The sequence below is a fragment of the Anser anser genome, assembly GCF_964211835.1.
Source record: "Anser anser genome assembly, chromosome: 9".
Classification (NCBI taxonomy): Eukaryota; Metazoa; Chordata; class Aves; order Anseriformes; family Anatidae; genus Anser; species Anser anser.
In genome coordinates this window covers 18,447,946-18,474,314 of record NC_139729.1, presented here as the reverse complement: position 1 = coordinate 18,474,314, position 26,369 = coordinate 18,447,946, and the positions used below count along the sequence as shown (strand labels likewise).

Below are 26,369 nucleotides of genomic sequence, written 5' to 3'. Positions count from 1 at the left end.
CCCATTTCTTGGCTCTGGCGTCCATCCTGTGCTGTGCTGCCTCGATAACTGCGGATGAGAAATAGCCCCGCGGGATCCGGTGGCTTGCTGGGATCCTGGTTTCGGGCACAGCAAAAGGATCTACGGGTTTCGGGCACAGCAGAAGGATTAATGCACAGCCCCTTCCCAGGGTGGGAGTGGGACACCGTGCTCACGGCGAGGACGATCCCCGCAGTGTTGATCCCCAGGAGGGCTGCGGGTGCCGTGGTGCAGGGATCTGCTTGGACCCTCGCCCCAATCTGTGCCTCGGCTCTGCTGGCCCAAAATTGGGAAGAGGGGGTTTTGCCGAGTGCGGGGGAGAGGGAGCTTTTGGGCACTGTCCCCCCGCATCGCCACCGCTCTCCCAATATCGTTCCGGGTGAGCGGTGATTTACGGCCAGCTCCCGGTGCCTGGGCAGGGGGTAAGGCGTGGGTGGGTTGGTGTGACGGGCGTTCGTCGTGACTTGGCCTCCCCTGGCATCGCCCACGCTGCCGTTGCCACCGCCGCCAGCTCCACGGAGGCCGGCTTGGGCGGCACGCCGCACGCCGTGCTGCCGCTAATGGCACTGGGCAGGAGCCGCCCGCGGGCACTGCTGGTTAAGCAGTGTTTAATTGCTTACCAAACGCCCACCGGCAGGTGTTGTGCAACGCCTTTCGCTGCCGGGGAGCCCCGAGTGGGGAGCAGGGATTGCTGCTGTAGGGGAACGGGCCGGGGGTGGGGAGGATACGGGGTGCAGCGACCCAGCACCCGCCCCGGCACTGCTGTGCCTGCACACAGGGTGGTGATGCTGGGGGGGGGGGGTTGGTCGGGGCTTCCCAGTGCTCCCAGTCGTGGAGGAGCACTGGGGGGGGGGGGTGGCTGATGCCCCAGGGCCTGCCCCAGCCGTGTGTTCCCCTGCTTTTGGATGGAAACCCTGAACCAAGGGGGACTTGCATCCTGACCCCAGGCACAGGCACACCTCTGCAGCTCACTTTGGTGCTGCAACGCTGCTCCAGGCCGTGCCCTGCCTGGATCGGGTCCCTGTGGGGTGGCTTTTGGGTGGCCCCCAACCCACACCCAGCTGTAAGGGGCTGGGGGGGGCCCCCAGAGCCTCCCGGGGAGGTGGAGGGGAGGGCGGGGAGGGAAGGGGCTGGGGACAGGGATGTGGAGGCAGAGCACCGGGGGCGGGAGGGGACCTGCCTCCTTTGCCATCCCTATAAATAGGAGGGACTGGGAGCAAGATTGCACCTGTGGGACTCCAGCTCCAGCAGGAGAGCAGGGCCAGGGCTGCACCTTGCTGCTCTCGCCTCCCTTCCAGCTTCCCGGTGCTCCAGCAGCATGGGGACCAGGGGATGGACGCTTCCAGCCTTCGTGGGATGCTGCCTATGGATTCTGCATGGTATGTCCCATATTCTGCTACCCCAGTCCTTGCAAATCCCCGGCGCAATCTGCCCCAGGGGGTATGGATGAGATGTTTTTTTTCCTCCTGGCTTCATTGGAAGCTTTTCCTAGGACAAGTGCTTGCAGTCCTTCGCAACCAAAAAACTAGGGAAGTGTTTTAGGGGGCAGGCATGGCCCCACAAGGTTGGGTGCAGCCAGGTCCCCCCGCAGCAAGGACACCAAAGGCAGGCACTGGGGGTGCACCAGGGCTGCTCCACCTCGCCCACAGCCCAGCTCCATGCTAAGGCTCCTCTTGCACGAGCATCCCCGCTCGGGCGCCGCAGGGTGCACGGCATTTCCTGCTCTATGCACAAGAATTAAGATAAAACATGGATTTATTAGGGTGCAGAGTGCCAAAATAACCTGACTCGGGGACTCGGGTGACTCACTGTTTTCCCCGAGCTGAGAAGGGAAGCGGCTCATCTCCTCTGGCCGATAGGGAAGGGAGGGGGGTTGCTGCAAACACCTTAATTCATCAGGCGAAGACGGGAGCGGGGCAGGAAGGGGAAGGGGAGGAAGCAGCCCGGAGGAAGGAGAGCTGGGGGGGGGTACCCCAGGACTGGGGCAGGAGGCAGCGGTCATTGCTGTGGCACGCAGCTCCCGGCACGCCACCGAGCCTGGGAGGCCCCTCTGCTGCTGGGGGGCCGGCGGCCTCGCGGGGGGAACCTGCCGAACAGGAGCACCAGGGCCGGGAGCGGGCTGAACGCCCAGTCTCACCCGCAGGGTGCTGATTAGGTCTCCCCTAATTGCAGCCGCCCGGAGCCAAGTGTCAGCAGATCCTCCGGGCTGCTGCTCCATCCCTCCGGCGGTTGCACCTCTGTCCTAAAAATAGGGCTGGGTGGGACCTCAGCATGGGGCTGGTGTCTGCCCCCATGGGCGGCTGCTCAGCCCCTCCTGCAGCTTTGGGGCTGGGGAGAGGCTCCTGGGGTTGGGGGGGGTCTCCATCCACCCCCTGCAGATAAGGGCCTGGGTGCGGGGCAGGGTTTTGGCAGAGAAAGGGGGGCTGCAGTGGGCCAGAAGCCATTTGCAGCCAGCAAACGTTTCACCAAACCGTGGATGCCCTCTCTGCCAAAGAGCTTTGGGTAAAACATATTTAAATGTCTCTCAGACACCCAAAAGATTAAAAAAACGCAAAGCTGCGCCCAGGGGTGTCTCTGCAGCGAGGCAGAGAGCGCTAAGGGGCTTCCCTAAGACTGCAGAGCTCTGTCCCACGCCATGAAGGAGCAAAACAAAGGAGGAAAATTCCCCTTTGTGCAGGCACATGGATGCCTGCAGCCCTGCCTGCTTTGTGTCACCCCTGCCCCGCTGTCCCACCGTCCCCTGTGCTCCCACCCAAGGAGCAGGGGGCCGCTGGCCCCGTCCCCCCCCCGTAACGCCCTGCTCCATGCTCCCTGCAGGGCTCGGGGCCGCCGTCGCCGTCCCTGTGACCACGGAGGGGCCGTTTGGTGCCCACACGGCTTCTCCCACCGCGGCGCCGAGCGAGGCACGGGGCGCCCTGCCGCTGGGCGCCGCGGGGACGAGCACCACCGTGGCTGATACTGAGACAACCGAGAGCATCCTCGCGGGACGCCCGGCCAGCCCGTCCTTCCCCTCCGGGGCCGAGGCAGATTTGGTGACCACGACCAGCGCTCCAACCAGTGCTCCGGCTGCGGGGAGCGATGCTGAGGCTGGGCTCAGCCCCAGCGCAGCAACACAGGCTCCCAGCGGAGAGCCCCAGGCGGTGACGGACGTGGCCACGTCTCTTAATGCGTCCCAGGGAAACCAGACGGTTTCGGCTGCCGCCTTGGTTTTCACCCCCCAGCCTGCTTTCACCCCCAGCGCAGAGCTTGATGTAACGGCGGCCGCTCCTGCTGCACCCCCCGGGGCCACCCCTCTGTTTGCAGACATGAGCAAGGACATCCTCGCGTCCGTGACAAGGGAAGGAGCGGACTTGGAGCCCACGGCTGATGCCACATCCCTCCCTGCCACCCTGCCTCCAGCAGCCACGGGGGCAGAGCCGACAACCGGCAGCCCCCTGGGTCCCCATGTCACCGCACTGCTGAGCCAAGGGCAGGCCACGGCCACAGGAGCTGCGGAGGAAGGTGTCACCCTGCCTGGGGACAGCCAAGGAGAAGGCAGTGCCCCCTCCTCGATCCCCAGCCCCGGGGCTGGGGGGCTGCTCACGACACGGTGGGACGAGGTGCCGAGTGGGTCCGTGGGTGTCACCCCGGGGCCAGCAGCTCTGGGGTCTGGCGATGCGGGAGATGCAGTAAATGGTGCTGTTGGCACAACTGATTCATCCCATCTGGCTCCAGAGAATGGGACAGTGTCGGGAGCAGCGGAAAACCCAGGGCAGACCTCCCTCCTCGCTGGACAGGCAGGGCTGAGCCCGGCCACCTCACCAGGACCGGCCGGAGGCGGGGATGGAGATGTGCAGGGAGCCCCAGCGGTGTCACCGGCCAGCCCCGGCTCAGCCCCAGCTCCTGCAGCCCCCGAGGCACCTGGGGAGCGAGGGGACACGGCCACCTCGCTGCTGGCCTCCAGGGCCCCCACGGATGCACAGAGCGACACGGATGCCCCAGCCCCATCCATCACGCTGCCCCTGCCCACGGGGGCTGTGGGTCCGGCCGAGCCTTCCCTGCAGCCTGCCCCATGGCACAGCCCCACCGGAGAACGGCAACCGCAGCTTGCCGCCGCTCTGCCGTCCCCCACGGACACCCCCAGTGCTCCCGGGGCTGCTTTCCCACCCCCAGGGGCTGCAGCTGGTGATGGGGCAGAGACAACAGCGAACCCCGACCTCGGTGCTGCCCCAGGAGTGCCTGCCTTGCTGTCCCCTGGGAGGTCACAGCCATGGGGTACAGCAGCCGCTGCTCCTGAGGGAGCGGATGGAGCTGGCACCATCCCGAATTCAGCTCTGGATGCTGCCAGCCTGGCTTCTTCTGGACCTAATGGCCTGGCAGGGCCTGCTCAGGGGGACACAGCAGACATGGCACGGGCAGGGGACACAGGGGACAGCAGTCCTTACGCAGGCACCCAGGGTGACACCAGCTCTTCGTCCAGCAGCGCTCAGCAGGGTCCCGCTGACACCGCAGAGCTGCCGGCAGCCCCAGCAGGAGCCCTGCCCAGCACCGAGCTGTCCCCTGCTGCAGCTCCTGGGGATGGAGCAGGAGCAGCCCCGGCACCGGGAGAAGTGTCCCTGCCTGGTCCCATGGCTCCCGGCCATGTGGGGCTGGAGCCCAACCTCTCAGGGGCTGAAGGACCAGGACCCCTGCCCAGTCAAGCCCCCGGTGCTCCCAGCGCTGCTTTCCCACCTCCTGTTGCTGCTGCATCTGGAGCTGCGTTTGGGACCAGCAATGGGGCAGAGACAGCAGCAAACCCCGACCTCGGTGCTGCCCAGGGAGCCCCCATATCCCCATTCCTTGTGGGGTCACAGCCGTGGGGGGTGGCAGCTGGTGCTCCCACGGGAGCAGCTCTCCCTGGGGCTGAAGGACCAGGCAATGACTTCAGTTCGACACTGGATGCCCCTGGCTCAGCATCGCATGGACCCGTGGGACCCCCATCACCCACCCTCGGGGTCCAGCCTGGCGCAGACCTGGGGGTGCTGGGAGCAGAGGGGCAGGCACTGGGAGGCAGCAGGACCGGGTCTGGGCCATCCCCGAGCTCCTCTCCTGGCGCTGGGATGGAGGCTGGGACGGATCTACTGCCTGGTGCCGTGTCCCTGCCCGGTCCTGCCTCTCCCGGTGACACACTTCCAATATCTTCCACTTTGGAGAACGGTGCAGCAGCCCCCATGCCAGCAGCAGCCCCTGGCCCTGACCGCCTGTCCCAGGGCTCTCCGTACAGCGAAACCGGCCCAGAGCTCGCCACGGCGCAGGGCACCGAGAGCGCAGGCAATACGGCAGAGGCAGCAAACCCAGGGAGCAGAAGTCCCTACACGGACACCAGCTCTTCGTCCAGCAGCGCTCAGCAGGGTCCCGCTGACACCGCAGAGCTGCCGGCAGCCCCAGCAGGAGCCCTGCCCAGCACCGAGCTGTCCCCTGCTGCAGCTCCTGGGGATGGAGCAGGAGCAGCTCCGGCACCAGAAGTGTCCCCGCCTGGTCCCATGGCTCCTGGCTACGTGGGGCTGGAGCCCGACCTCTCGGGGGCTGAAGGACTGGGACCAAGCCAAGCCCCTGGTGTTGCTTTCCCACCTCCACCTGCTGCGTCTGGAGCTGCGTTTGGGACCAGTGATGGGGCAGAGACAGCAGCAAACCCCGACCTCGGTGCTGCCCAGGGAGCCCCCATATCCCCATTCCTTGTGGGGTCACAGCCGTGGGGGGTGGCAGCTGGTGCTCCCACGGGAGCAGCTCTCCCTGGGGCTGAGGGACCAGGCACAGGCTTCAGCTCAGCACTGGATGCCCCCGGCTCAGCATCGCGTGGACCTGTGGGACCCCCATCACCCACCCTCGGGGTCCTGCCCGGTGCAGACCTGGGGGTGCCGGGAGCAGAGGGGCAGGCACTGGGAGGCAGCAGGACCGGGTCTGAGCCATCCCTGAGCTCCTCTCCTGGCGCTGGGATGGAGGCTGGGACGGATCTACTGCCTGGTGCCGTGTCCCTGCCCGGTCCTGCCTCTCCCGGGGACACGCTCACAGCACCCTCTGTTTTGGATTCAGCCAGCCCAGGTGCCCTGGGAGGAGTGGACGCTGCTCTCAGTGCTGTGCAGCCTGCCCTGGGTGCTGGTCCTGGCGCCCATCCTCCTGCAGGAGGAGGTGGGGGAGAAGGGGCTGGGGCTGGCAATGGGGAGTCCCCGGGGGTGTCCCAGGACCTGGACGGAGCAGCTGGAGCCTCTGGTGGAGGAACGGGAGCCGTGCTGCACTCTGCATCTCCCTCCCCATCTCCCGAGGGATCTTCTTCAGCCCCGACAAGAAGTGGAGCTGCTGAGGGAGCAGGAGGTCCTGGAGCTGGTGGAGCTGGTGTAGGACTGAGCCCAGACCCGGAGGCTGCTGGCCCCCAAGGCAACGAGGAGACCCCTGTGCCTGCCCCCGGCATCCAGAGCGGCGCCGACCTTGGGCTCTCTGATGCAAACCTGAGCCAAACCAATGTGGTGCAGCTGGCCGGAGGAGAAACGGGAGCCTCGGCCCCTTGGGCACCTGCCCCTGGTGCCGGCACAGCAGACGGGGCAGGGGCCATCATCCAGATCACATCAGGGGTGCTGGCCCCCTCCGTCCTGTCCTCTCCCCGGGAGGTGCAGCCCCAGGTCCCGGTGGCCCCGGATGCCTCCAGCCCCTTGCTGGCTGCCTCTGCTGGGGGCGTGGGGGGGAGCTCAGCACCAGCACCCAACGGGGGCCCCCCCTCTGCCTCCGGCACCCCAAGTGGGAGCAGCCCCTCGGCTTTGGGCTCCCCACTGGCTGCAGTGGTGGCAGGTGCTGGGAGCGCTCTGCCAGGGTCCCCCGAATATGAAATGTCCTCAGGGATGGCAGCACCTTTGGGAGAAGAGTCCCCACGTGCCCCCGCGCCCGCCAACGCTGCCCCTGCTCTGCCTCCAGCCTCAGAGAGAGAGGATGCAGCAGCGGGGGCGGCCGCGGGCCCCCCGCCGGTTTCCTCTCCGGTTTCTGGAAGTGAGTGGGGCGCGGGGACACGGGGAGAGCTGGGGGCTGCCGTAGGGGGGGCTGCCCCCTTCCTTCCTCCTCTCCAGCCTGGGGGCCCCGTGGTCCCCCCCAGACCCTCGGTGGCTGAAGGCAGAGGGGACACCGATGGCCCTGTGCCTGGGGAACCACGTCCCGGTGTCTCTGTAGGACCAGGAGGAGCTGAGGGAGCCTTGGAGACCCCCACTCAGCCCCTGGCGGGGGGCAGCCCGGGATCTCTCTCTGTCCTTCCTCCCGCTGGCCCCGCTGCTGGCAGCCCCCTGCCCAACATCCCGGGGCCGGGACCTGCCGGGGGTTCATCGCCCCCAGCCCTGCACCCCTCCTTGGGCAGCGCCACCCCTGCAAATGGGCTCCCTGCCACCGGCGGGGCGAGCATCCCCGCACCCATCCCAGGCCACAGGGTAGCCCAGGGGGGGTCTCCCCCCACCACCCTGCATCCAGCTGTGTCCTGCAGCCCAACCCTGCCAGCTCCCAGCCCTGGGGGCAAGAAGGGGCTGCCAGGGCCAAGGAAAAATGAGGCAGCCTCTCTCGCCACCCGTGCATCATCCTCCATGCTTCCAGCTCCACCACGATCAGCAGCGGCTGCCCCGGTCCCTCCGCCCGGCCCCACAGGTAGGTGATGCACCGGGCAGGGCAGGGAGAGGGGTGGGAGAGGGATCCTGCAAGGGAAGGTGACGCGCAGGGTGTCCCGGTGTCCCCCGTTCTCCTGCTGCCCGGCCTGTGTCTCTGAATGCAAAATGGTTTCAGCCATTTGTGTTGGCACAGACCAAAGGTTTTGCTATAACCGAGTTTTTTTTTTAAATTATTTTTTCTATGTTTTTTTTTGTTTGTTTGTTTGTTTTTCTGTTCTAGTCGCAGCCGTGTCCCTCTATGGATATGGACCAAGGGAAAACGACCGCGAGTACGTGGAAAGGAGAGTGGACTTCAACTCTCCGCTTTTCAAGCCCGAGACTGGGTTCCCGTTCGGCAAAACCCTCCGCGACTCTCTCTACGTGAGTCTGCATTGCCCTGACTTGCTGCGGGGTGGGCGGCCGTCCCCCAAAAACCTTGGGGAGACACCAGGAGCTGGGGCCCGGCTTGGGATTCATGCAGGCACGGGTTGGTTGGGATGCTTGCAGGGTCCGTTTGCGGCAGGAGGCGACTTCGTGGCCATTTCATCTCCTCCCCCTGTGCTCAGTTTACAGACAATGGCCAGATCATCTTCCCAGCCTCTGACAGCAGCATCCCTGCATACCCCAACCCGCCTCCCGGGGGGTTCAACGGCCACGAGGAGGTGCCCATGATCGCCGTGTTTTGGGACAACGCCGACTTCTCCAGGGGCACCGGCACCACCTTTTATCAGGTGGGTGAAGCCATCCTTGTGCGTGACCGTGTTAAGCACCTTTAGGCGATCCACGTTTGCGGATGCCCCTTGGGATGTATGACCGATGGGGCTGGCGGGTGGCATTTCAATTTTCTGGGCCAGATCTAAGAGGTTTTGGTCCTGTGTGAGTCCATCACCTGCACAGAGGCTGAGCAGAAAGGCTCTGCCAGCCAAACACGAGTCTCAGCGCGGAGCATCACGAATGAATCTCCCTTTGAGACCCAAAATTCAGCGCTGCCTGTGCTTTGCTGGGAGACAAAGCATGTGTGTGCACCCTAAACCCGCAGGAGTTCCTCACCCTGAATTCGGAGAAGCCGCCCTTCATCCGCGACGTGGAGGCGAAGGTCCGGCGGTACCTGAGGTCCTCCTACTCTGCAGCCTGGACCCTGAAGGTCACCTGGGACAAGGCGCCTGCCTATGGCGCGCGGGGCGACAGCCGGAGGGTAAGGGGCTGCCGGGGCTCGGGGGTGGCCGGGTGCTAAAGGTGAGAGCTGCACCCATGGGTGCCTGCACAGAAGGAGCTGTTTCTGCCAAAAATGTCAGTCCTGAAGCCACCCAGCCTCCATTTGTTGTGTCAGGAAGCCAGGCCCTCTCTCCACCACCACCTGCAGCGACCCGCACCCTATTTTAAATTTAGTTTTAAACCCAGCGGCTTTGCTCGGCTTCTTATCCGCCTGCCATGCTTCTCCCCAGACGAACACGTACCAAGCGGTCCTCACCACCGACGGCTTCAGGTCCTATGTCCTGCTCCTGTACCAGGACGGGGGCATGCGGTGGGATTACAGCCAGCTGCCGGCTGCGAACGTGCTCATCGGCTACACCAGGTACTGTGCGTGGTGTTATAGCACAGGGCTGCACCGGGGCTGCTGGCTGAGCCGAGCCGGGAAGGGCGATGCCTGACTCTCCCCCTTCCCTCTGCGCAGCGGGGATGGCTCTTACCACAACGATGACCTGACTCAAGGACCCCCGGCTGCCAAATATCGCCCCGACCAGTTCAGGGGATACAACACAGGTAGGGGCACGGCCCTGGGAAGCTCTGCAGGGGGATGGGGACATCCCCAGGACGGGGGTGGAATCCAGCTGGTGCAGCAAGGCTCTCAGAGAGGTCATTGTCAGTGGGATTTCACCCCGAGCACATAAAATGCCACCCCTGGGCACCTGCTGTGCCTTGAGGCTGAGCCTGAAACACCCTTGGCACATCAATTTTTGGTGCCATGGCTCTGTCCTGGGGATTTCTTCTTTGTCAAGTGCTGCTCCCCCCCATTTCCCTGGCATTGGGGGACATTTGTGTATGGGGTCCCCGGGGCTGGGGGCATCCCGGTCACATCTCGTGCCTACCCTCCTGCACAGATCTCCGTGGGCTGTGGCTGTACAAGCTGGAGAGCCGCGTGGGCATCAACTACCGCCTGAAGTGCCTGGCGTGGACGGGGCAGCAGCAGGAGCCGCGGACATGGAGCCAGGACCTGCCCGCCTGCCCCTGCTCCCTGCAGCAAGGGCAGCAGGACCCGCGCTTCAAGAGCAGCCGGGGAGGCAAGTGGCACCGCCGTGCCCAGCGTGTCCCCTGCGGGGTGGCTGGGTGTCCCCTCCTGGGTGTCCCCTCCTCGGTGTCCCCTCCAGGGGGGGACCCCGCCATCCCCTTTGGGACCCCTGCAGCGCCCAAAAGCTGATGGCAGTCCCGTTTTAGGCTGGTGGTCTGCCCGCGTGTCCATGCTGCACTCCGCCTCTCCCAACCGGTATGGTGCCGGCGTGCGCTGCCTGTACGACAGCCGGGGGCAGCTCGTGGAGGGGCGGCAGGAGAGGTACTGGAGGTCCTCCAGACAGGCGTCCCCATACCGTGGTAAGCACAGCCGGCCTCGGGCATCCCAGAGCTGCTAACCAAGGCATGGGTGGGCTGGAAGCATCCCCGTGCCAAGCTGCATGGCACCAACTGGAGCCTATAAATTGTTTTAATCCCCGTGCCACCCTGTCTTCTGGCACTTTGGGGGGTGCACGGGGCTGTGCTGCGGCGAGCGCCCTGCTTGCTCGGAGCCAGCTGCCCCCACTCTTCTCCACTCAGCAGTCCCTGCTTCTGATTTCTTTAATCCTTGTCCCCAGACCAGGAGCTGAAGCTGTACGACTGGTGCTGCAACCAGGCGGCAAGCGCCCGCCTCTGCGCCCGCTACGGCGAGAAGAGGCCGAGGATCGGCTGTGACGGATACCAGGCACTTGGCATGGGTGGGTCCCCAGCCCCTGTGTGCTGGGGCGATGCAGCCTCTGCAACAAAGCAGGGGACGTCCCAGCCACCCCCGGTTAATGCAAGAAGAGCCCTGGGCAGGTCAGATGGGGAGGGTAAGCAGGTTGGGTCCCGCTGCTCCGTGCAGCACCCAGCAGCTCCGTGCAGCACCCAGCAGCTCCGTGCAGCACCCAGTTCCTCCATGCAGCACCCAGTCCCTCCATACAGCACCCAGTCCCTCCATGCAGCACCCAGTCGCTCCCCTAGGCAGGCAGCTGGGGGTGGCAACACCACAGTGACAGCGGCTGTCGGTGTGAGCTGACCTGGGTCTTTCTTGCAATCCGCAGCAGATTCCTCGGAAGACAACGACTCAGAGGAGCAGAGAGGTGAGCGGGCTCAGGGGGCTCCTCTCCACCAGCCTCCACTCCTCAGTCCTGCTGCCCCCTCCCCAGGAGGCAGAAATCCCCCTGGGGGGGGGCGCTGCTCACCCCAGACCCTCAGGTAGGAGATGGCCGAGCTCTCACCACTTCTTTGCAGATGAGGAGGACGAGTAACTCAGGGGATGCACATCCACAACGCGGTCTGGACCACGGCTGATCCTCCGAGTCCTTTGCTCCCGATCACACCCAGCAAACCTGCGTGTTCCCCTGCGTGTCCCCGCTCCCCCCGGCAGTGGTCACCCCGTGCCAGTGGTCACCTTCACCGTAGAAGTTCTCGTTTCCCCCCCAGGCTGCCACCTCCTCGCTGGTGGCAGGGGGACAGGCAGTGCCACCGTGTCCCTTGTCCCTGCTCCCCTGCCTGAGGCTGGCCGGGCGAGGGCTGGCGCTGCCTCCCGTGCTGGCAGGGGGGTTCAGGTCACCTTGCATGGGGCCACCCCCACGATCAGAAATGCTGGGGGAAAAATAATAATTTGTGAGTGTGAGAGAGCATCTGCACTTCTTCTGAAACCACAAGTAGTCCTCGTTAAATCTAGTCTCTTCAATAAAGTGTCGGAGGGTCTGAGCATCACTGTGGTGTCTGTCGGGGGGGGCAGGAGGAGGATGGGGGCAGGCTTGGAGCGGGGACCAGGGCCCGACCAGTCCAATCTCGGGGAGCTGTAAGGTGGGGTGCGCACACTACGCAGCAGCATGCTGTCATTTCACATTTATTCTGTTCATAACGGGTCATGATCCCTGGGCCCAGCTGTGCTGTGCAGGGGCACACCAGACAGACTCACCCATGGATGACCCCAGTCACTTCTGCAGGTCCTCAGCAGATGGCGAGACCCCCGCTTTGCTGACCCAAGCAGCCCCCCAGTAGCACAGGCACCTCCCACAGCCCCCAGATGCGATGCACCATGCCCAGCGGGCACGTGCCCGGAGCCCCCCATCCGATGCTGCCCCTGCCCCGGGTGGGCACGGATGCCGGGACCCCCGAGAGCGGCCACGTCTCGCTGCTGGGGAGGCTGCAGGGAGGCTACGGCTGCAGGGAAGGTTGGTTTGGAGCCCTGACCTGGGGTCTCTTGATCCTTATCTGGAAAGAAGAGATGGGACAAGCGGTGCTGGTTTTGCTACGAGCCCCAGTAGCAGTGCAGCCCCTGACGTCCCCGATGTTTTGGGAGCGGGCACAGCAGGGCAGCTCTGATGGACTTTGAGCCCCGGGACAAGGACATCGGTGCCCGGCCAGGCCAGCGCCACCCTACGCAGGGGGCAATAACCCCAGGCAGACCTGGACGGATGGGTCGATGGCCTGGAGCTGCGGCTCCCAGAGCCTTCCTGAGCCGTGGGAGCGGGTGCTCTCTGCTCTCTCTGCTGCCTTCGTCAGGGCTGGGGTGGGGGAGAGGAGCAGAGCTGGGGGACACTGGGGGGCACAGAGCCACCCCAGTGACCCAGCATGTGCCCGAGCTGGGGAATGGCTGCCTCACAAAGCAGAGGCAGGCTGGGTTGGGCTGCAGGGTGTGCTCACAGGAGAACTGCCGAGGCCTCCAGAAGGTGTCCTTGGTCCTAGGAGAGGGGCACAGAATGGGGACAATGGGTCAGGGGAGCTGGGAGAGCCCCTGCCTTGTCCCATTTCCAGTGTGGGGAGCAGTGACTGAGTGTGGGGTAGATGGGGCTTCGGGACAGGGATTTAAGGGAAAAAAGCCCCTGCTATTGCACACACACACCATTTCTTGCCCAGCCCCAAGTACAAGTGACAGCCAACACTTCCCTGCCCAACTCTTTCCAGGGGACCATGAGTTTCAGTGGAGAACATTTGGATGGCATTCAAATTCAAGTCAAATGGAAAGCCCTTCTGTAACCAAGCACTGGGTGGGATGAGGAAGAAATGCAAATAATTTCTGACACAGGGGTGAAAAAGGAAGCTGAAATCACCCCACTGATGTTATTGTACCAGGTACCTGCAGCAGGGGCTGGGCCCTGCTCAGCCCCTTCCCCAGGGCAGCAGCACCCTTTGCCCTTTTTTCCCCAGCATGGATTTTCCACTACATTTTCATCCTGGCAAACCTCTTCCTGAGGCCCAGCCAAAATTCCCTGCTGCTCTCACACCCCACAGCACCCATCCCGTGTGGGTCCAGCCCCCGCTGCCCCGAGCCCCTCACTCACCCCCAGGGGTCCCGGTGCCGGCGGCAGAGGCGCAAGGCGAGGCAGGCGGCGGCGAGCAGGAGGCAGAGCAAAGCCAGGGCCCCCAGCAGGATGCCGAGGAAGGCGGCGAGGCTGACGGCGAGCTGCTCACACCGTGCACCGGCCGGGGAGAAGATGGAGAAGGGGGTGCAGCTGCGGAGGGGACGGAGCCAAGGTTTGGCTGCGGGGAGAGGCGGCTACATGGGGTGGCCTCCACTGCGGTGTCACTGCTACCTACCTGCACGTGGGGCCCTCGGGCAGGTGCTGGCACCGGCCGCCATGCTGGCAGTAGCCCTTCTTGCAAGGGGAGATGCAGAGGAAGCCGGAGGTCCCCACGTAGTCCAGCTGGTAGCCTTCGTAGCCGTACAGAGCGCAGGAGAAGTAGTGCCTCAGCTCCGCCACCGTCACTGGCGAGAGATGGCACGGGTTTGGCTGTGTGGCCCATAATTCGGGGTGTCCATGGGTTTTGGGGCAGCATCCCCAGGTCCCCCAGAGCCGGATCCCTTGGATGGGAATCACCACCGAGCCCTCTCCTCCACCCCACAAACCCCAGGGCACGCCGGGTGGCAGGGGATGGGCCGTGGGGACACCACGGTGCCGGGGGCACTCACGTTTCACCACGTCGGTGACATTGTCCAGGTGCAGGTGCTCAAAGAGGAGGTGTGTGCCCACATCCCGCTGTCCCCGCCGCCCGTTGAAGGCGCTGGCGATGGCCCCCACCAGCTCCTCGTTCAGGAAGCGGATCACGGAGCCGCTGCTGCCGTAGTTGAACTCGGCCACCACGGCGAAGGCGAAGCCAGCAGCTGCCCTGCGGAGAGAGGAGCCGGCTGCTGGCATCCCCGCCAGCACTGAGCAGGGCGGCCAGGCTGCACCGTGCCTCAGTTTCCCCACGTGTGGGCAGGGAGGGAAAGGGGGGGGCTCATTACTGTAAGGTATTTCCAAGGGTTTAACAGTTTTGGGGCTGGATAAATAGAATCCTGGGTGGCCCAGGGGGAAATGCCCTTTGTGCCCCAACCCTCGCCTCGTCTGCTCGACACTCACATGCGGGTGATGTTGGTGTTGCTCTGGAAAGCCTTCACCTCCAGGGAGCCCAGGATGGCCGAGACCTGTGCCAAGGGGTGTGGGGGAGTTAGAGGAGGGGCTGTGGGCACCGTGCCCCAGCCCCAAGGGCTTCTTGGGTCTCGTTCCTGCCTTGGGGACCTGGCATGTGGCAGTGGGGAGCACATGGGAAGGTGACAGCCATGGCCCAGGAGCTGCTGGGATGCCATGGGAGGGGATGCACGGGGTGCAGGAGGCACGGGCACCCCACGCCGTGACATCCCCCCATCCCTGAGCCACAGTGACACCCCGTCCCCTGCCAGCTACGTACGGTGACATTGACTTCCCCAGCTGTGGCATTTTGCAGAGCCCTGACCCGCAGACACACACTCCTCCGGGGCAGATCTGCCGGGCAAAACCACAGCGGTGCCTTTTGTGCCCCAGGGCTGGCCGAGCCGGGATGGGGCACGGGGCACAGGCACCCACCTGGGCTGGCTGGGGGCCGAAAGTCCTCCCCTGCCACCAGGCAGCGATGGTCAGTGAAGGCCGGGGGACACACACAGGCGGGCGCACAGGAGGAGGGGTGCAGGTGGCAGCGTCCCCCGTTGCTGCAGAAGCCCTCGGGGCAGGACTGGGACCCGCAGGCTGTGCCGCAGCCCAGCCCCTCGCCTGCTGGACGGGAGCAGGGGTGACACAGGGACACCAGTCTGCGCCCACACAGCTCAGGGGCAGGCACTGGTCAAAGTGCACTGCTCCATCCTCGCCGCTCCCACGCTGCGCTGCCTTTCTTCCCCTCTTTTTTTTTTTTTTTTTTTTGCCTTTTTTGGGGCCGAGATCCCAAAGCACATCCCAGGATGCCATCACTCACCCTCCACACCAGCTGGGCAGGAGCAGGTATAGCTGCCCACGGTGTTGGTGCAGGTGCCGTTCCCCGGACACGCCGTCCCCTGCGCGCACTCGTCGATATCTGCGGGGGCAACGCTGCATGGCACCAGGCAAAGCCCTTTGGCACCCCATTCCTCCCCAAAGCCAGCCCTCATCACCTGAGCAGTGCCTCCCGTCACCCGTCAGGCCGGGCGGGCAGGGGTCGCAGCCAGCGAGCGGGTCGCAGCCCACCCCAGGGAAGCACCCCTGGGCGCAAGGGTCCGGTGGGTGCTGGCAGAAGGGACCCGAGTAGCCGTCGTCACACCTGCAGGCTGCCAGCTGCCAAGGGGACGGGGACACCGGCTTAGGGGACACGAGGATGGATGGGAAGAGAGGATGGTGCCGGAGGAGCTTCCCGGCACGTGGCGCTGCCCCATGCTGTTACCTGCAGGGAGGAGCCATTGACGGTGGCCGTGTCGTTGTAGTCGCACTCGTGGCTCGTGCGGCAGCTGCAGAGGGTGAAGCTGAGCTGGAGGAGGGCGGCGAGGTGCTGGGAGCCCACGGCCTGCAGGGTGACGCTGAGCGGGGCCGTCCCGCGGGGCTCCCACGTCAGGGTGCCGTTCTCTGCGGGAGCCAGAGGAGGAAGTGGGCACGCAGTGGGGGTCACATCCCTGTCCTCCTGGAGGGGTTCCTCCTGGAGCCCGGTGTCTGTGCGGTGCCCATCCTGCCCCGGCTGCCCGCTGTCCCCATCCCTACCCGAAATGTTGAGCTCCGGGGAGATGTGGGGGACAAAGAGCGCGCCCGGCCCCTCAGCTCGGTACTGCCTCGTGACCCGCTGCGTCCTGAAGGCTGTGAGCGACGGGTCGCCGGTGATGACGGGAGGGAAAGCATCTGAGGAAACAGCAGCCCGGTGTGCTTGCTGTGTGGCCTTGACATCCTTTGGCTCTGTGTCCCTCTTGGCCAGGAGGGGACAGACCCCAGGGAGGTGTAGCTGTGACTGCCCACCAAAAATCCCCCCTAGATGGCATCTCCAGGGCTGGAGAGCAGCCAGCCAGGCAATGCAACTCAAGACCTTGGTGGCATCTATCCTGCTGGTGGCACCTCCCAGGTGTGGAGAAAAATCCAAGACCTTGGACCTCAGGAGTCGTTATCCAAGCCCATGCCCTCGTGGAGCTGAGGACCTGCTCCACTTACTGAGCGCCGTCTTCTTCTCCTGGAAGTCCTCCACGAGGCTCTGGGTGGCCAGGCCCAGAGTCACGTCCCCCGTGCTCAGCGTGTCGTAGATGCACTCCTTGCTGCCGCGGCACTGCGAGGCTGCCCGCTGGTACTGGCTTTCGTTCTCCTGCCACAGCCGAGACAAGAAGATGGGGGTGAAGTTCTTCTCCGGTGTGGCCAGGGGCTGGGCGAACAGGCTGTGCTCTCCAACAGCCCCTGCAAGAGAGTACACCGTGGGTAGGGCCTTCGGTTTTTAAAGTTTGTTCTCTTCAGGGATGGTTTACATGGAGCAATAAAGAGACCAAAGGGTTCCCTGGCACCAGTCTTGCCGAGAGAAATGTCCAAATCTCCCTAGCCAAAACATGGCCAGAAGGTGCTGGAGCGCAGGGATGGCCAGGGTGGATCCCAAGCCCAGCCTTACAGGTCATCCCGTAGCTGAAGATCTCCTCCTCGCTGCTGTTCACAGGGATGATGGTTCCGTTCGGCATCTGGAAGTCATCTGCGGGGTTGTTGTCCCACACACCTGTGGGAGCACCGCCGCAGGATTGGGGTCCCCTCTCTGGTGTCACCAAGGGACACCCAGAACCACGCTCCCACCGCCTCTGCCGCCCGCTTTGGCGTGTGAAGGGGACCTTGCACCCTGGCCCTGCAGGCATGCCGGAGGAGAAATGAGGCTGCTGTGGCCCAGCTGGCAGTGCCCTCACCCAGGAGGCCCTTGGTGCTGTTGCGGTACCGATCCGGCAGGCTGCACACCGCGCTGAGGAGCCCGGCGCTGGCTGAGATGGAGATGGAGACGGTGCCGTCAAAGGTGGCCGTGACGGAGGAGGCGTTGACCAGCAGCACCCCAGGGCTGTAGTGCACCTCGGCACCCATGTCTGCAAGGGGATATGAACACAAGGGGAGAGCCCACGTGAGTCTGGGTCTGAAGTGATGCCTCTGAATTCGGGGAGGTGAGCTCTCCCCAACCCCCTGGCCAGGTCCCCGTGGGATAGGGACACCCCTCAACACCCCCCAGACACACCGAACATTTTAACACCACCTCCTGCTCACCTTGGGAGTAGGAAAACTGGATGGTTTGGTAGTTCAGGAGGACTTGGATGTCACCCTGGCTCCCCAAAGTCCACTCAACCTGCAAATGGCAATAGATGTCCCCATCAGCCCCTCCGCTCGTCCCTCCCCACCTCCTGCTGGGGACGTGATGCTACACCCCGTCCTTCTCCAGCCCCAGCAGAGATATTCAGCCCGGGGGCCATGCTGGCACGCTCGTCACCCCAAGCAAATGCAATATAATGCAGCTTGGGTGGTTGTATGGGTGAAGATGGAGAACTGCCCCTTGCTGCCACCGTCCCGGGGCACATCCAGGCTGCCACCGCTGCTTGGCTGACCCTTGGAACATGGAGAGCTGCGGTGGTGGGCTCCAGGCTCTCTCCTGCTGCTCAGGGGCTCCTTCTGGTGACGCTGGGAGATGTTGCTTACTGAAACGGGTGCGGGGAGCAATTCTGCAAAGCAAGGAAGAGCACGCACAGGCACTACCATGTCCAAAGGTGGTCGGGGTGCAGCGAGAGGGCTGGAGCAGCCCGTGTCCCTGCAGGGCTCCAGGTCCATGCTGGACAGCTTGCAAGAAGTGTCAGAGCCGTGCCTCGTTAGTCTTAGCCCAACCCACTGCCCTTAGCAGCTTGCTGGGCTGACGGGAGGTGGCAGGATGTTCCTTTGGTCCCGAGCACTTGTAGGTACATGCAGATGCAACACCCAAACTGCCCGAGGGACCTGTCCCGTTAGATGCTCAAACCAATTCCTGGGTCACTCCTACTCACTGTGGTGGTGGTGCTGGAGACGTACTGGGCAGCGAAGGCCACGAAGTTGGTGGCCTGGGCTGTGCCGGTCCGGGCCGTGCGCCCTTGCAGCACGAAGCTGCTCTGGGCATCGCTGACCTGCAGCAGGACAAAGTCCCCGAGGCCATTGAACGTGTAGGTGAGGCCATCCAGGGTGGTGATGTGGGGGTCCCCGAAGGCACTGGCTGGGGTCCGAAGGAGATGGAGATATTTTGGGGGGGGGAGGAAGGAAAACGAATGCTGGTGTCATCGCATGGAGGAGGGCAAATCACAGTGCTCAGCAGTCTCCATCAGGATGCTGCGAAGTGCGGGTGGCTCTGCCTGGCGCAGGGACCACGTATGGCCGTGCCACCTGCCCCGGCACAGAGGAGAGGGACCCTGGGGACTCACCGGGGGTGGGCGGCACGTATCCCTCGCAGCCGGTCCTCGGTCTCTTCTCGGCAAACCTGGTGCAGAACCGGGGCTTCCCCACGCGCTGGCAGCACCACTCGAACGCCTCCAGCTCCTCGTCTGCGGGAGGAGGGCAGATGGGTGCCAGGACCCCGCTGCGCCTGGAGAGCACCCGGTGCACGGGGGGACCCTGTGGGTGCTTTAGGGAGCACTGTGCCCACTTACCGGCCGTGGTGTGGGTGGGTGGGCTCCAGGCTCTCTCCTGCCAGCCCTCCAGAAAGCTCGTGCCTCGGTACACACACCGCACCCCAGCACCTGCCCGGCTGGGGGACGCGGTGCGCAGCACCCTCACGGCGGTGTCTGCCGGGTCTGAGATGTCCCGGGGGGTGGCAGCCGCCCCGGCTGCGGGAGGGGGCTCAGCCCCACGCTCAGCACCTCTGCTCCGGCGATAGCGGGGGTCCAGCTCGGCCTGGGGCCGCGAGCAGGGGCAGGGTGGCAGCTCCGTGCTCCAGGTGGCCGGGGCAGGCTGTGCCTGCAGCCACGCCAGGCACCGCAGCCGGTAGTTCACCCGGCCGCGGCTGTCCAGCCGGTACAGCCACAGCCCCCGCACGTCTGGGGGGACGACAGGAGAACAACACACACACATTGGAGCTGCAGCGACCACCAAAACCCCACAGGGAGGTCCTGACACCATCCGTCCCCCCACAAACCCCGGACCAAGGGTGTTGTACCGGTGCCAGAGCTGCGGTGCTGGTCGGGTCGGTACTTAACAGCCGGTGGCTTTTGAGTCAGCTCGTTGTTTTGGGCATACCCATCGCCGCTGTGTAAAGAGAGCGGGTCTGGGGTTAGGGTTGGGTTGGGGTCTCCCTCCCACGTCCCCCATCACCGCTGCCTGCCAAGCAAGAAGGGGAAGGGCTGCGGCGGGGCGATGGCTCAGCACAGAGAGCCCGGCAGGGTTCCAGGCTGGGGGGCTCCGTGGGTTTTCCTGCCAGTTTGCAGAGAGAGGGTTTAAATGGGATGGGGTTACGCGAGGTGGGAGCTGGGCTCTCCCGGGCTGGAGGCCTCTGATGGTGAGGCCCAGCATGGTGGAGGAATACAAGGTGCCCCAAAACACACACAGACGTGGGGACACGGCACCTGGAGAAGCCGATCAGCACGTTCCCGGCTGCCAGCCCGGCGTAGTCCCACCTCATGCCGCCGTCCTGGTACAGCAGCAGGGCGAAGGACTGGTTCCCGTCGGTGGAGAGGACGGCCTGGTACGTGCTGGTCTGTGGGAACCCGCAGCGCCCCGTTAGCACCCCCAGAACCTCCCTCCCCTCTCCCCGAAGCACAGACCGAGGGTGCAGAAGGATTGAAATGTAAAAATACATTGTGCCCTGGTGTGGGGCTGGGCAAAACCAAAGCGAGACCCCCAAATACCCCATCCGGCTGGGCTCTGCCATGCCCCATCGCTGGTGGCTGTCCCCTTTGTCACCTGGCTGCCCTGCGCTCACCTGAGCATCGTCCTGCTGGGACGGGTACGCCGGGGCCTTCTCCCACGTCACCTTCAGGGTCCATCTCGCTGTGTATGGAGTTTTCAGGTATTTCTCAATTTTCGCCTCCACATCACGGACGAGGGGGTCTCGGGTAGATCCGAGGGTGGGGTACTCCTGCTTTTTGCAAGGGGGGGTCAGTGGGTGAGGGCTGGTGGGGGCACTGAGATCTCCGGGCGCAGGTCCCCGGCGGCCCCGACCTGGTACCAGGTGGTGCCGACGCCACGCGAGAAATCTGCGTCCTCCCAAAACACGGCCACCGTCGGCAGCGCCTCGCGGCCGCTGAATCCCCGGGCAGGCGGGTTGGGGTTGGAGGGGACGACGTTGTCCGTGGGTGGGAAAATGATTTGCCCGTTGTCTGTAAACTGACCGAAATCACCCATTAGGCGCTGGCGCCCGGCTCCCCGGGCGGTTCCCCCTGGCCTGGGGGGATTTTAATCCCTACTCTGCACATGTGCAAGCAGTAAATGTCTATTTTAAGCTGGGAAAAAATAACATTCAGATTAAATTATGTTTCTGTTCCATTTTTGTGTCTCTGTGTGTGTTGTTTTTTTTGTTTTTTTTTTTTTTCCTATGGAGCTGTACAGCCCTTACACGCTCTGCGGCCACAGAAACTCACGTAGAGGGAGTCACGCAGCGCCTTCCCGAAGGGGAACCCGATCTCCGGCTTGAACAAGGGGGAATTAAAGTCCACCATCCGCTGGATGCACTCCCTGTCACCTCCCTCCGCGCCGAACGGGTACAGGGACACCGCCGGGCCTGGGACGGGCAGGAGATTAATGGAGAAGGTTAGAAACGATTAACTTCTGCCCCAGCTTTCTCGCAGCCAAGACAAGCATGCCCTCGTGCCGTGGGATGCAATTTTAGGAATGACAGACGAGGAGAGCTCCTCCGGAGAGCCGTCCCCCGGGGTGCCCCCGCCCGCCCCGATCCTGTCACGATTTTTAACCCAATTTGGTCTCGGGTGACTCAAGCAGGGCTCGCATCTGGAGGAAATGAGCCACTTCGGTGACTCCTCCAATTTTGGGCTGGAATGCCGTGAATAACGAACCCGACGCGCTGTGCCCGGCACGTCCTAAGGCGGGCGGGGCGGGGGGGCTCTATGCCTGCAGATGCTTAACCCTACAAACCCCGCTGCTTCCCGGGTGGGATTTGGGCAAAATTGTGAGCAGGTATTTTGGTGATTCCACTCGCTTCAGCTGTAAAAGTTAAGGCAAAAAAAAAACACAAAAAGAAGGAGAGCTGGGATGGGGAAGGGGTGCAGGGTTTGGCCCCTGCAGTGGTGAGCGGGGAGCTAGGGATGCACGGACGGGGACGAACCCCCCAGGGCTTTGGGGCTCTTCCTACTGTGACCATGGTGCTCTGCCAGCCCACAGCCCCCTCCTCTTCATCGCCTTAAGGAGGAAGAAAATCGACTTACCGAGCCCGTGGCTGGGCTGGGGCTCAGACAGCGGGTGTCCGTGGCTGGCAGTGGTGTGAGCAGGCGTCCTCGGTGCGGTGGCCGGTCCCCTCTGTGTCCCCAAAGCAGGCGCTGCCCCGGTGGGGCTGGTGGCTGCTGGCGGGGTCCCTCCGGCCAGGCTGGGCACGGCAGCAAACGCAGGGCTGGCATCGTGGCTCATCACCCTGCCCGGGGCGGTGGGGACACCGTGGGTGACAGAGGGGGACGGGGTGCTGCCGGTGGCCTTGGCCATGGCAGATGTGGTGTGCCCGGTCACCACGGGGGTGTCCCTGCTGGGGGAGCCAGCTGACGTTTCGGTGTCACTGGAGGGGACGGGGGCTGTCCAGGATGTGGCTGTGGCTTCCCATGTATACGTGCTGGCAGTGCTCAGCGAGGACGCCCCGACAGAGGGCTTGTCCTCAGCAGCTGGGCCATGGGTGCTGCTGGTGGCCTCGCTGGGTGGCCCAGGGGGGACACGGGGGCTGTACAGAGCGGAGGTGGTGCTGGAGGCAGTGGAGGAGGGTGCTGTGACCGTGCTGAGACCGGCATCGCTTCTTCCTGCTGCCGGACCGGTGGCACCGGTGCTGGGTGTCACAGAGGATGCCACCACCGCCGGACTGGTGTCCCCAAGCACGGGAGGGGACATGCTCACATCTGGCTCAGCCGTGCTGTGGCCGAGGACAGGGGATGGTGCTGTGACCGGCTCCGGCGCTGTGGGTGACACCGTGCCTGCCCCTGCCACAGGGTTTTGGCTGCCCGGTGCATAGGGTGACACTGGGGTGGCCCTGATGGTGCCTGGCTCGGCACCCCCAGCCGCAGGGGTGGGCAGAGTGTGGGGCAGCCCCACAGCCCCGTCCCCCGAGGTGCCCAGGGATGTGTCCGTGCCCCTGCCCACCGTTGGTTGAGCAGTGCTGTAGCTGTGCTCCCGCGTGGCCGTGCCAGGCTGAGCAGTGCTGCTGGCTCTGGTTGGGGGTGACACCGATGGAGTTGTCCCCACGGAGGTGTTCCCACCGCTGGGCGTAGCTGTCAGGGCATCACCTGCAGGACTTTCATGCGGGGTCGAGCCTGGCGCTGCCTGCATGGTGCTGCCGTCTCCTGCTGGCCGGGACCTGCCCCCGGCTCCCTCGGTGGCTGTGGTTTGGGCAGGCTGAGCTGTTACAGGTGGGGGATCCTGGCTGCCAGCGGTGGTGCCGAGGGGCACGGCTGTGTCCGGAGCTGGGCTGGGCTCTGCTGTGGCCGACGGGGCCGAGCGACTGCCTCTGGGGACCAGGAGGGGAAAGCTCGGCGGCAGCTCGGTTTTGGGGACGTCGGTCCCTGGGGTGGATGGCTCTGGTGGTGGCCCGGTGGTGACGATGACATGGCTGGGAGCTGTCCCCGATGGGTCGGAGCCCACACCCGGGGACACCGTCCCCACTGCTCGCCCGGCGGTGCTGCCATCGGGACGGGCAGTAGGGGCACCCAGCGCTGGCAGCAGGGTGGCTGGGGACAGCGGGGAGGTGCCTGATGCCACCTCCGGGGGGCTGCTGGATGGGGACACCCCCACTGCCACCCCTGCAGTGGCACTGCTGTCCCACGGGATGCTTGCCCATGGTACCTTAGTGGTGCTGAGTGTCCTGGGTACCCCTGAAGCAGCTGGGGTGGCACTGGAGCTGCCATCCCATGCCATCGCAGTAGTGTCGCTGCTGGCTGGTGATGCTGTCCCCAGCCCTGCTTCACTAATTGGAGTTTTGCTAATGAGGGCAGCTGGCTGGGTCCCGGTGCCATACCCTTGGAGGGAAGACGTCGGCTTTGCTCCATCCGTGAGGGACAGGGACGTGCCCACGCTGGGGCTGGCCGGAGGGGATCTGTCCCCATCCGCCTGTGCCGTGGTGGTCCTGGGGACTGCAGAGGAGGGCCCAGGGGAGAGGCCACCACCAGGGAGTGATACAGCAGGGGCCGTGCTGGGGACCTGCCCCGTGTCCAGCTGCATGGGGGTGGCCTCGCTGTGCAGGGCGGCAGTGCCCGTTGTGGCTCCAGCACCAGCGGCCACCAGCCCAGCATTTCCCAGGGCTGGAAGCGGCGCGGTGGGGCCGTGCGCTGTGGCGGTGACATCCAGGGCCACGGCTGGTGGTCCCAGGGACGGTGTGGTGGCACGGGGACGGGTGGCAGGGTTGGATCCAAGCAGCCCAGCTCCAGCAGTGCCAGGGGCTGGTGTCCCTGGCTCCGCAGCCTCGCTGACAGCAGCAGTGGCAGGAGGAAAGGTGACCGCTGCTGAGGATGCTTCTGGGGGGACTGCAGGCAGTGGGGTCCTGGATCCTTCTGTGGCTGCATGGAGAGGAGCCCCAGTGGCTGCTGACATGGTGGGGTCGGTGACACGGCCAGCCAGGGCTGCTGGTGGCTCCACGGAGTGGCCCGTGTCCCCGGGGGAGGCCGGCGAGATGCTGGCTGCAGTGGCAGGAGGAGAGGTGGCCGTGTCCAGCTCTGGTGTGGCCTTTTGGGACGGGAGCGCGGTGGTTGCGTATGGCTCAGTGGGACTCTTGCTGATGGCAGGGGGTGCTGTCCCTGTGCTGTGTTCGACACGGGATGGCACGGTGGTCCACGCTGTCCCCAGCGTCCCCTCTGCGGTGACAGCGCTGTAGGGCTGCGCCAACTCACTGGCATCGGTCGCTTTGCTTGTGGCTGAGGAAGATGCTTTTGTCCCCAGCACCGGTTGAGCAGCAAGGACAAGTGCCACTGGTGGAGACAAACCTCCGCCTGGTGCTGGGACGTGACCCGTCAGCGTACTGGCACCACCTGTAAGTGCTTTGGGCACGGTCCTTTGCTCTACAGGGGCGGCTGTTCCCGGTTTTGGCCCTCCAGCAATGTTCTCCAGCCCCCTGAACACCTCCGGAGCCTGCTGAGGGGCAGTGCTGCTGCCTGATGGCACTGTTCTGCCTGTCCCCTTCTCAGTGGGGACAGATGGAGCTGGGGACAACATGGCTGTGGCTGGCCCACCACCGGTGAGAGCCACCGCGTGCCCTGCTGGCACAGGGGACAGCAGCTGAGGGGTGGCAGGAGCTGGAGGGACACTGGGCGGATGGCCAGCAGGGTTCGGGGAGGAAAACCCAGCCCCTGCCTGGGGAATATCCCGTGCTGCCAACCCTCCAGAGAGAGCTGCTGTGCCGGGGGGCTCCTCCTGCTCCTTGCTGGAGCTCGTGGGGACCTGTGCTGCCGTCATCTCCGTCCCTACATCACCCGCGAGGAGGGACAAGGCGCTCCTACCTGCGCCCGGCGGCGTGTGTGTCGCGCTCGGCAGTACCGGGACGAGCTCCCCGGCAGGCAGGGACCTGCTCCGAGTGGCGTTACCTGAACTGTCCCCGGGGACAGAGGGCTGCTCCGGCGGGCTGGCTGCGCTGCTGGGGGACACCTGGCACATGCCCAGCCTGGCCACGGTGGGTGACACGTCCGGAGGCAGCTCGGCGCTATCGGCTGCACGGGAGATGCTGCCCGGCTCTGCTCCTGCAGCCCCTGGCAGGGTTTGCAGGTGAGCGAGGGCAGGACAGGCACGCCAGCCCTTTGCTGCATCGTGGTTCCCATCCCTCCTCCCCACCGTGCCTGGCTGCTTCAAGAAGGCGTCCCCGTGCCACCAAGAGCAGCCCCGGCACCGCAGCCGGACAAACACCAAGAGTGAGGCGGACACCCGGCGCTCGTGCCTTCCCCTTGCACAAATCCCCCACCTGATCTGCGAGCCGATGGAGTGTGAACGCCTCGCACCAGCACTGCACACTTGGAAACTGGGGTCAGTTTGGGGACTGCTGGATGCCACCGTTCATGGCTCCAGCGACCTGACCCCAGAGCCTGTCCCGCGCCCCCGCTGTGGACAAGCAGAGCGGCCGGCACCGTCACAGCCCGTCACCCGTAACCCAGGTGGGATCGGCCACCCCGGCACTTACCCAGCAGCACCCAGAGCCCCCAGCTCCAGAGCGGCCACCGGCACCCCATGGTGCGGCAGCAGCAGGCTCCCGGCATCGCTGGCACCTCCCGTGGCTCCCGGTGTCCGAGGGGAGTGATGCAGCGGGGCGGCCCCGCCGGCGAGCACTGCCCTGTGCCAGCCCTCCTCCCGCTGCCACCAGCGCCACGCGCCCTGCCCCGGGGCACCGACAGCTCCCCATTCCTTAGGGGGTGGCCGTGTCCCAGCCCTAGGGACGTGCTGGTGCTGGGGGACACTCCTAGTCCTTGCTTTAGCCATGGGGAGGCTTTGGGATCTTACCTAGACCGACCCCATGGTTGACACCCAAGGGTGGGGGTATCTGTAGGGTCGATAACTGCTGGGGGCTACCTGGTGGGCTGTAAGAGGACACGGGATGGTGAGAGGGGCTGGGGTCCCCAGCACTGCTGGGAGGGGGTGCTCCCCCCCAGCCCGGCACCCACCCCTCCCCGTTTGCTGCCACGTCCTGGCCACGCTTGACCAGGCAGCCGATAACCCCTGGCACCCGTGGGCTCGCCGCCAAGGAGGAACAAGGAAGGGAGCAGCTCCCACCGCCTCGGGGTCCGGCGCTGCTTAACCCTTCCCCATCCCGGGGGCATGGCATCGCCCCCCCAGGCCACGCAGAGACCCAGTGGTGCTCATCCCACCCCTGCCCGACACCCATGGCCGTGCCCTACCCCAGCGCACTGATGCTTTGCTGCTCGGGGGCGATCCCTGCTCATGCAGCCCCCCCAAAAAAAAATCCAGTCCCGGATGCTGCATAAGCCCAGCTGCCCAAAAGGGACCCTGGCTATTAGGGGGCTCTCTGGGGATGGGGGCAGCGCATGGGGCACCCCAACTTTGCCCCTGAAGGCGCGGGGCGTTGCGTTCAGGGCTGATGACCTTAATGGAGTCCTTG

General features: G+C 64.9%; 2 protein-coding genes across 9 annotated transcripts; one reads left to right on the top strand and one right to left on the bottom strand.

Annotated features, from left to right (window-relative positions):
- The first annotated feature begins 1,234 nt into the window (after positions 1–1,234).
- Positions 1,235–11,620, top strand: LOC310903955 (uncharacterized protein). Of its 3 annotated transcripts, none has more exons than XM_083848069.1 (13): positions 1,235–1,397; positions 2,836–7,014; positions 7,603–7,653; positions 7,894–8,033; positions 8,219–8,383; positions 8,692–8,847; positions 9,098–9,228; positions 9,328–9,416; positions 9,755–9,934; positions 10,089–10,241; positions 10,499–10,618; positions 10,964–11,002; positions 11,154–11,620. In XM_083848069.1, exons 1-13 carry the CDS (start codon positions 1,337–1,339, stop codon positions 11,168–11,170), a joined length of 5,481 nt encoding a protein of 1,826 aa, XP_083704195.1. In that variant the 5' UTR covers positions 1,235–1,336; the 3' UTR covers positions 11,171–11,620. The 3 variants fall into 3 exon arrangements, with proteins under 3 accessions (XP_083704195.1, XP_083704194.1, XP_083704196.1); XM_083848070.1 differs by having other exon boundaries at positions 1,249–1,397; positions 2,836–4,328; positions 4,951–7,653; XM_083848068.1 differs by having other exon boundaries at positions 2,836–7,653.
- Positions 11,621–11,747: 127 nt separating this feature from the next.
- On the bottom strand, positions 11,748–25,647 carry MUC4 (mucin 4, cell surface associated). Of its 6 annotated transcripts, XM_083848067.1 has the most exons (27): positions 25,437–25,647; positions 21,508–25,011; positions 20,707–20,846; positions 20,288–20,452; positions 20,049–20,204; positions 19,693–19,823; positions 19,287–19,375; positions 18,781–19,167; positions 18,556–18,675; positions 18,148–18,350; positions 17,384–17,462; positions 17,038–17,208; positions 16,755–16,856; positions 16,313–16,549; positions 15,875–16,009; positions 15,564–15,742; positions 15,298–15,457; positions 15,123–15,221; positions 14,741–14,923; positions 14,586–14,659; positions 14,258–14,322; positions 13,828–14,024; positions 13,455–13,623; positions 13,199–13,369; positions 12,561–12,598; positions 12,324–12,421; positions 11,748–12,128 (listed from the first exon to the last, which is right to left on the bottom strand). In XM_083848067.1, the coding sequence occupies exons 1-27, from the start codon at positions 25,510–25,512 to the stop codon at positions 12,072–12,074; spliced, it is 7,185 nt and encodes a 2,394-aa protein (XP_083704193.1). In that variant the 5' UTR covers positions 25,513–25,647; the 3' UTR covers positions 11,748–12,071. The 6 variants fall into 6 exon arrangements, 5 of the variants coding, with proteins under 5 accessions (XP_083704193.1, XP_083704189.1, XP_083704190.1 ...); XM_083848063.1 differs by having other exon boundaries at positions 12,324–12,598; XM_083848064.1 differs by having other exon boundaries at positions 12,324–12,598; positions 21,508–25,002.
- Positions 25,648–26,369: the final 722 nt, after the last annotated feature.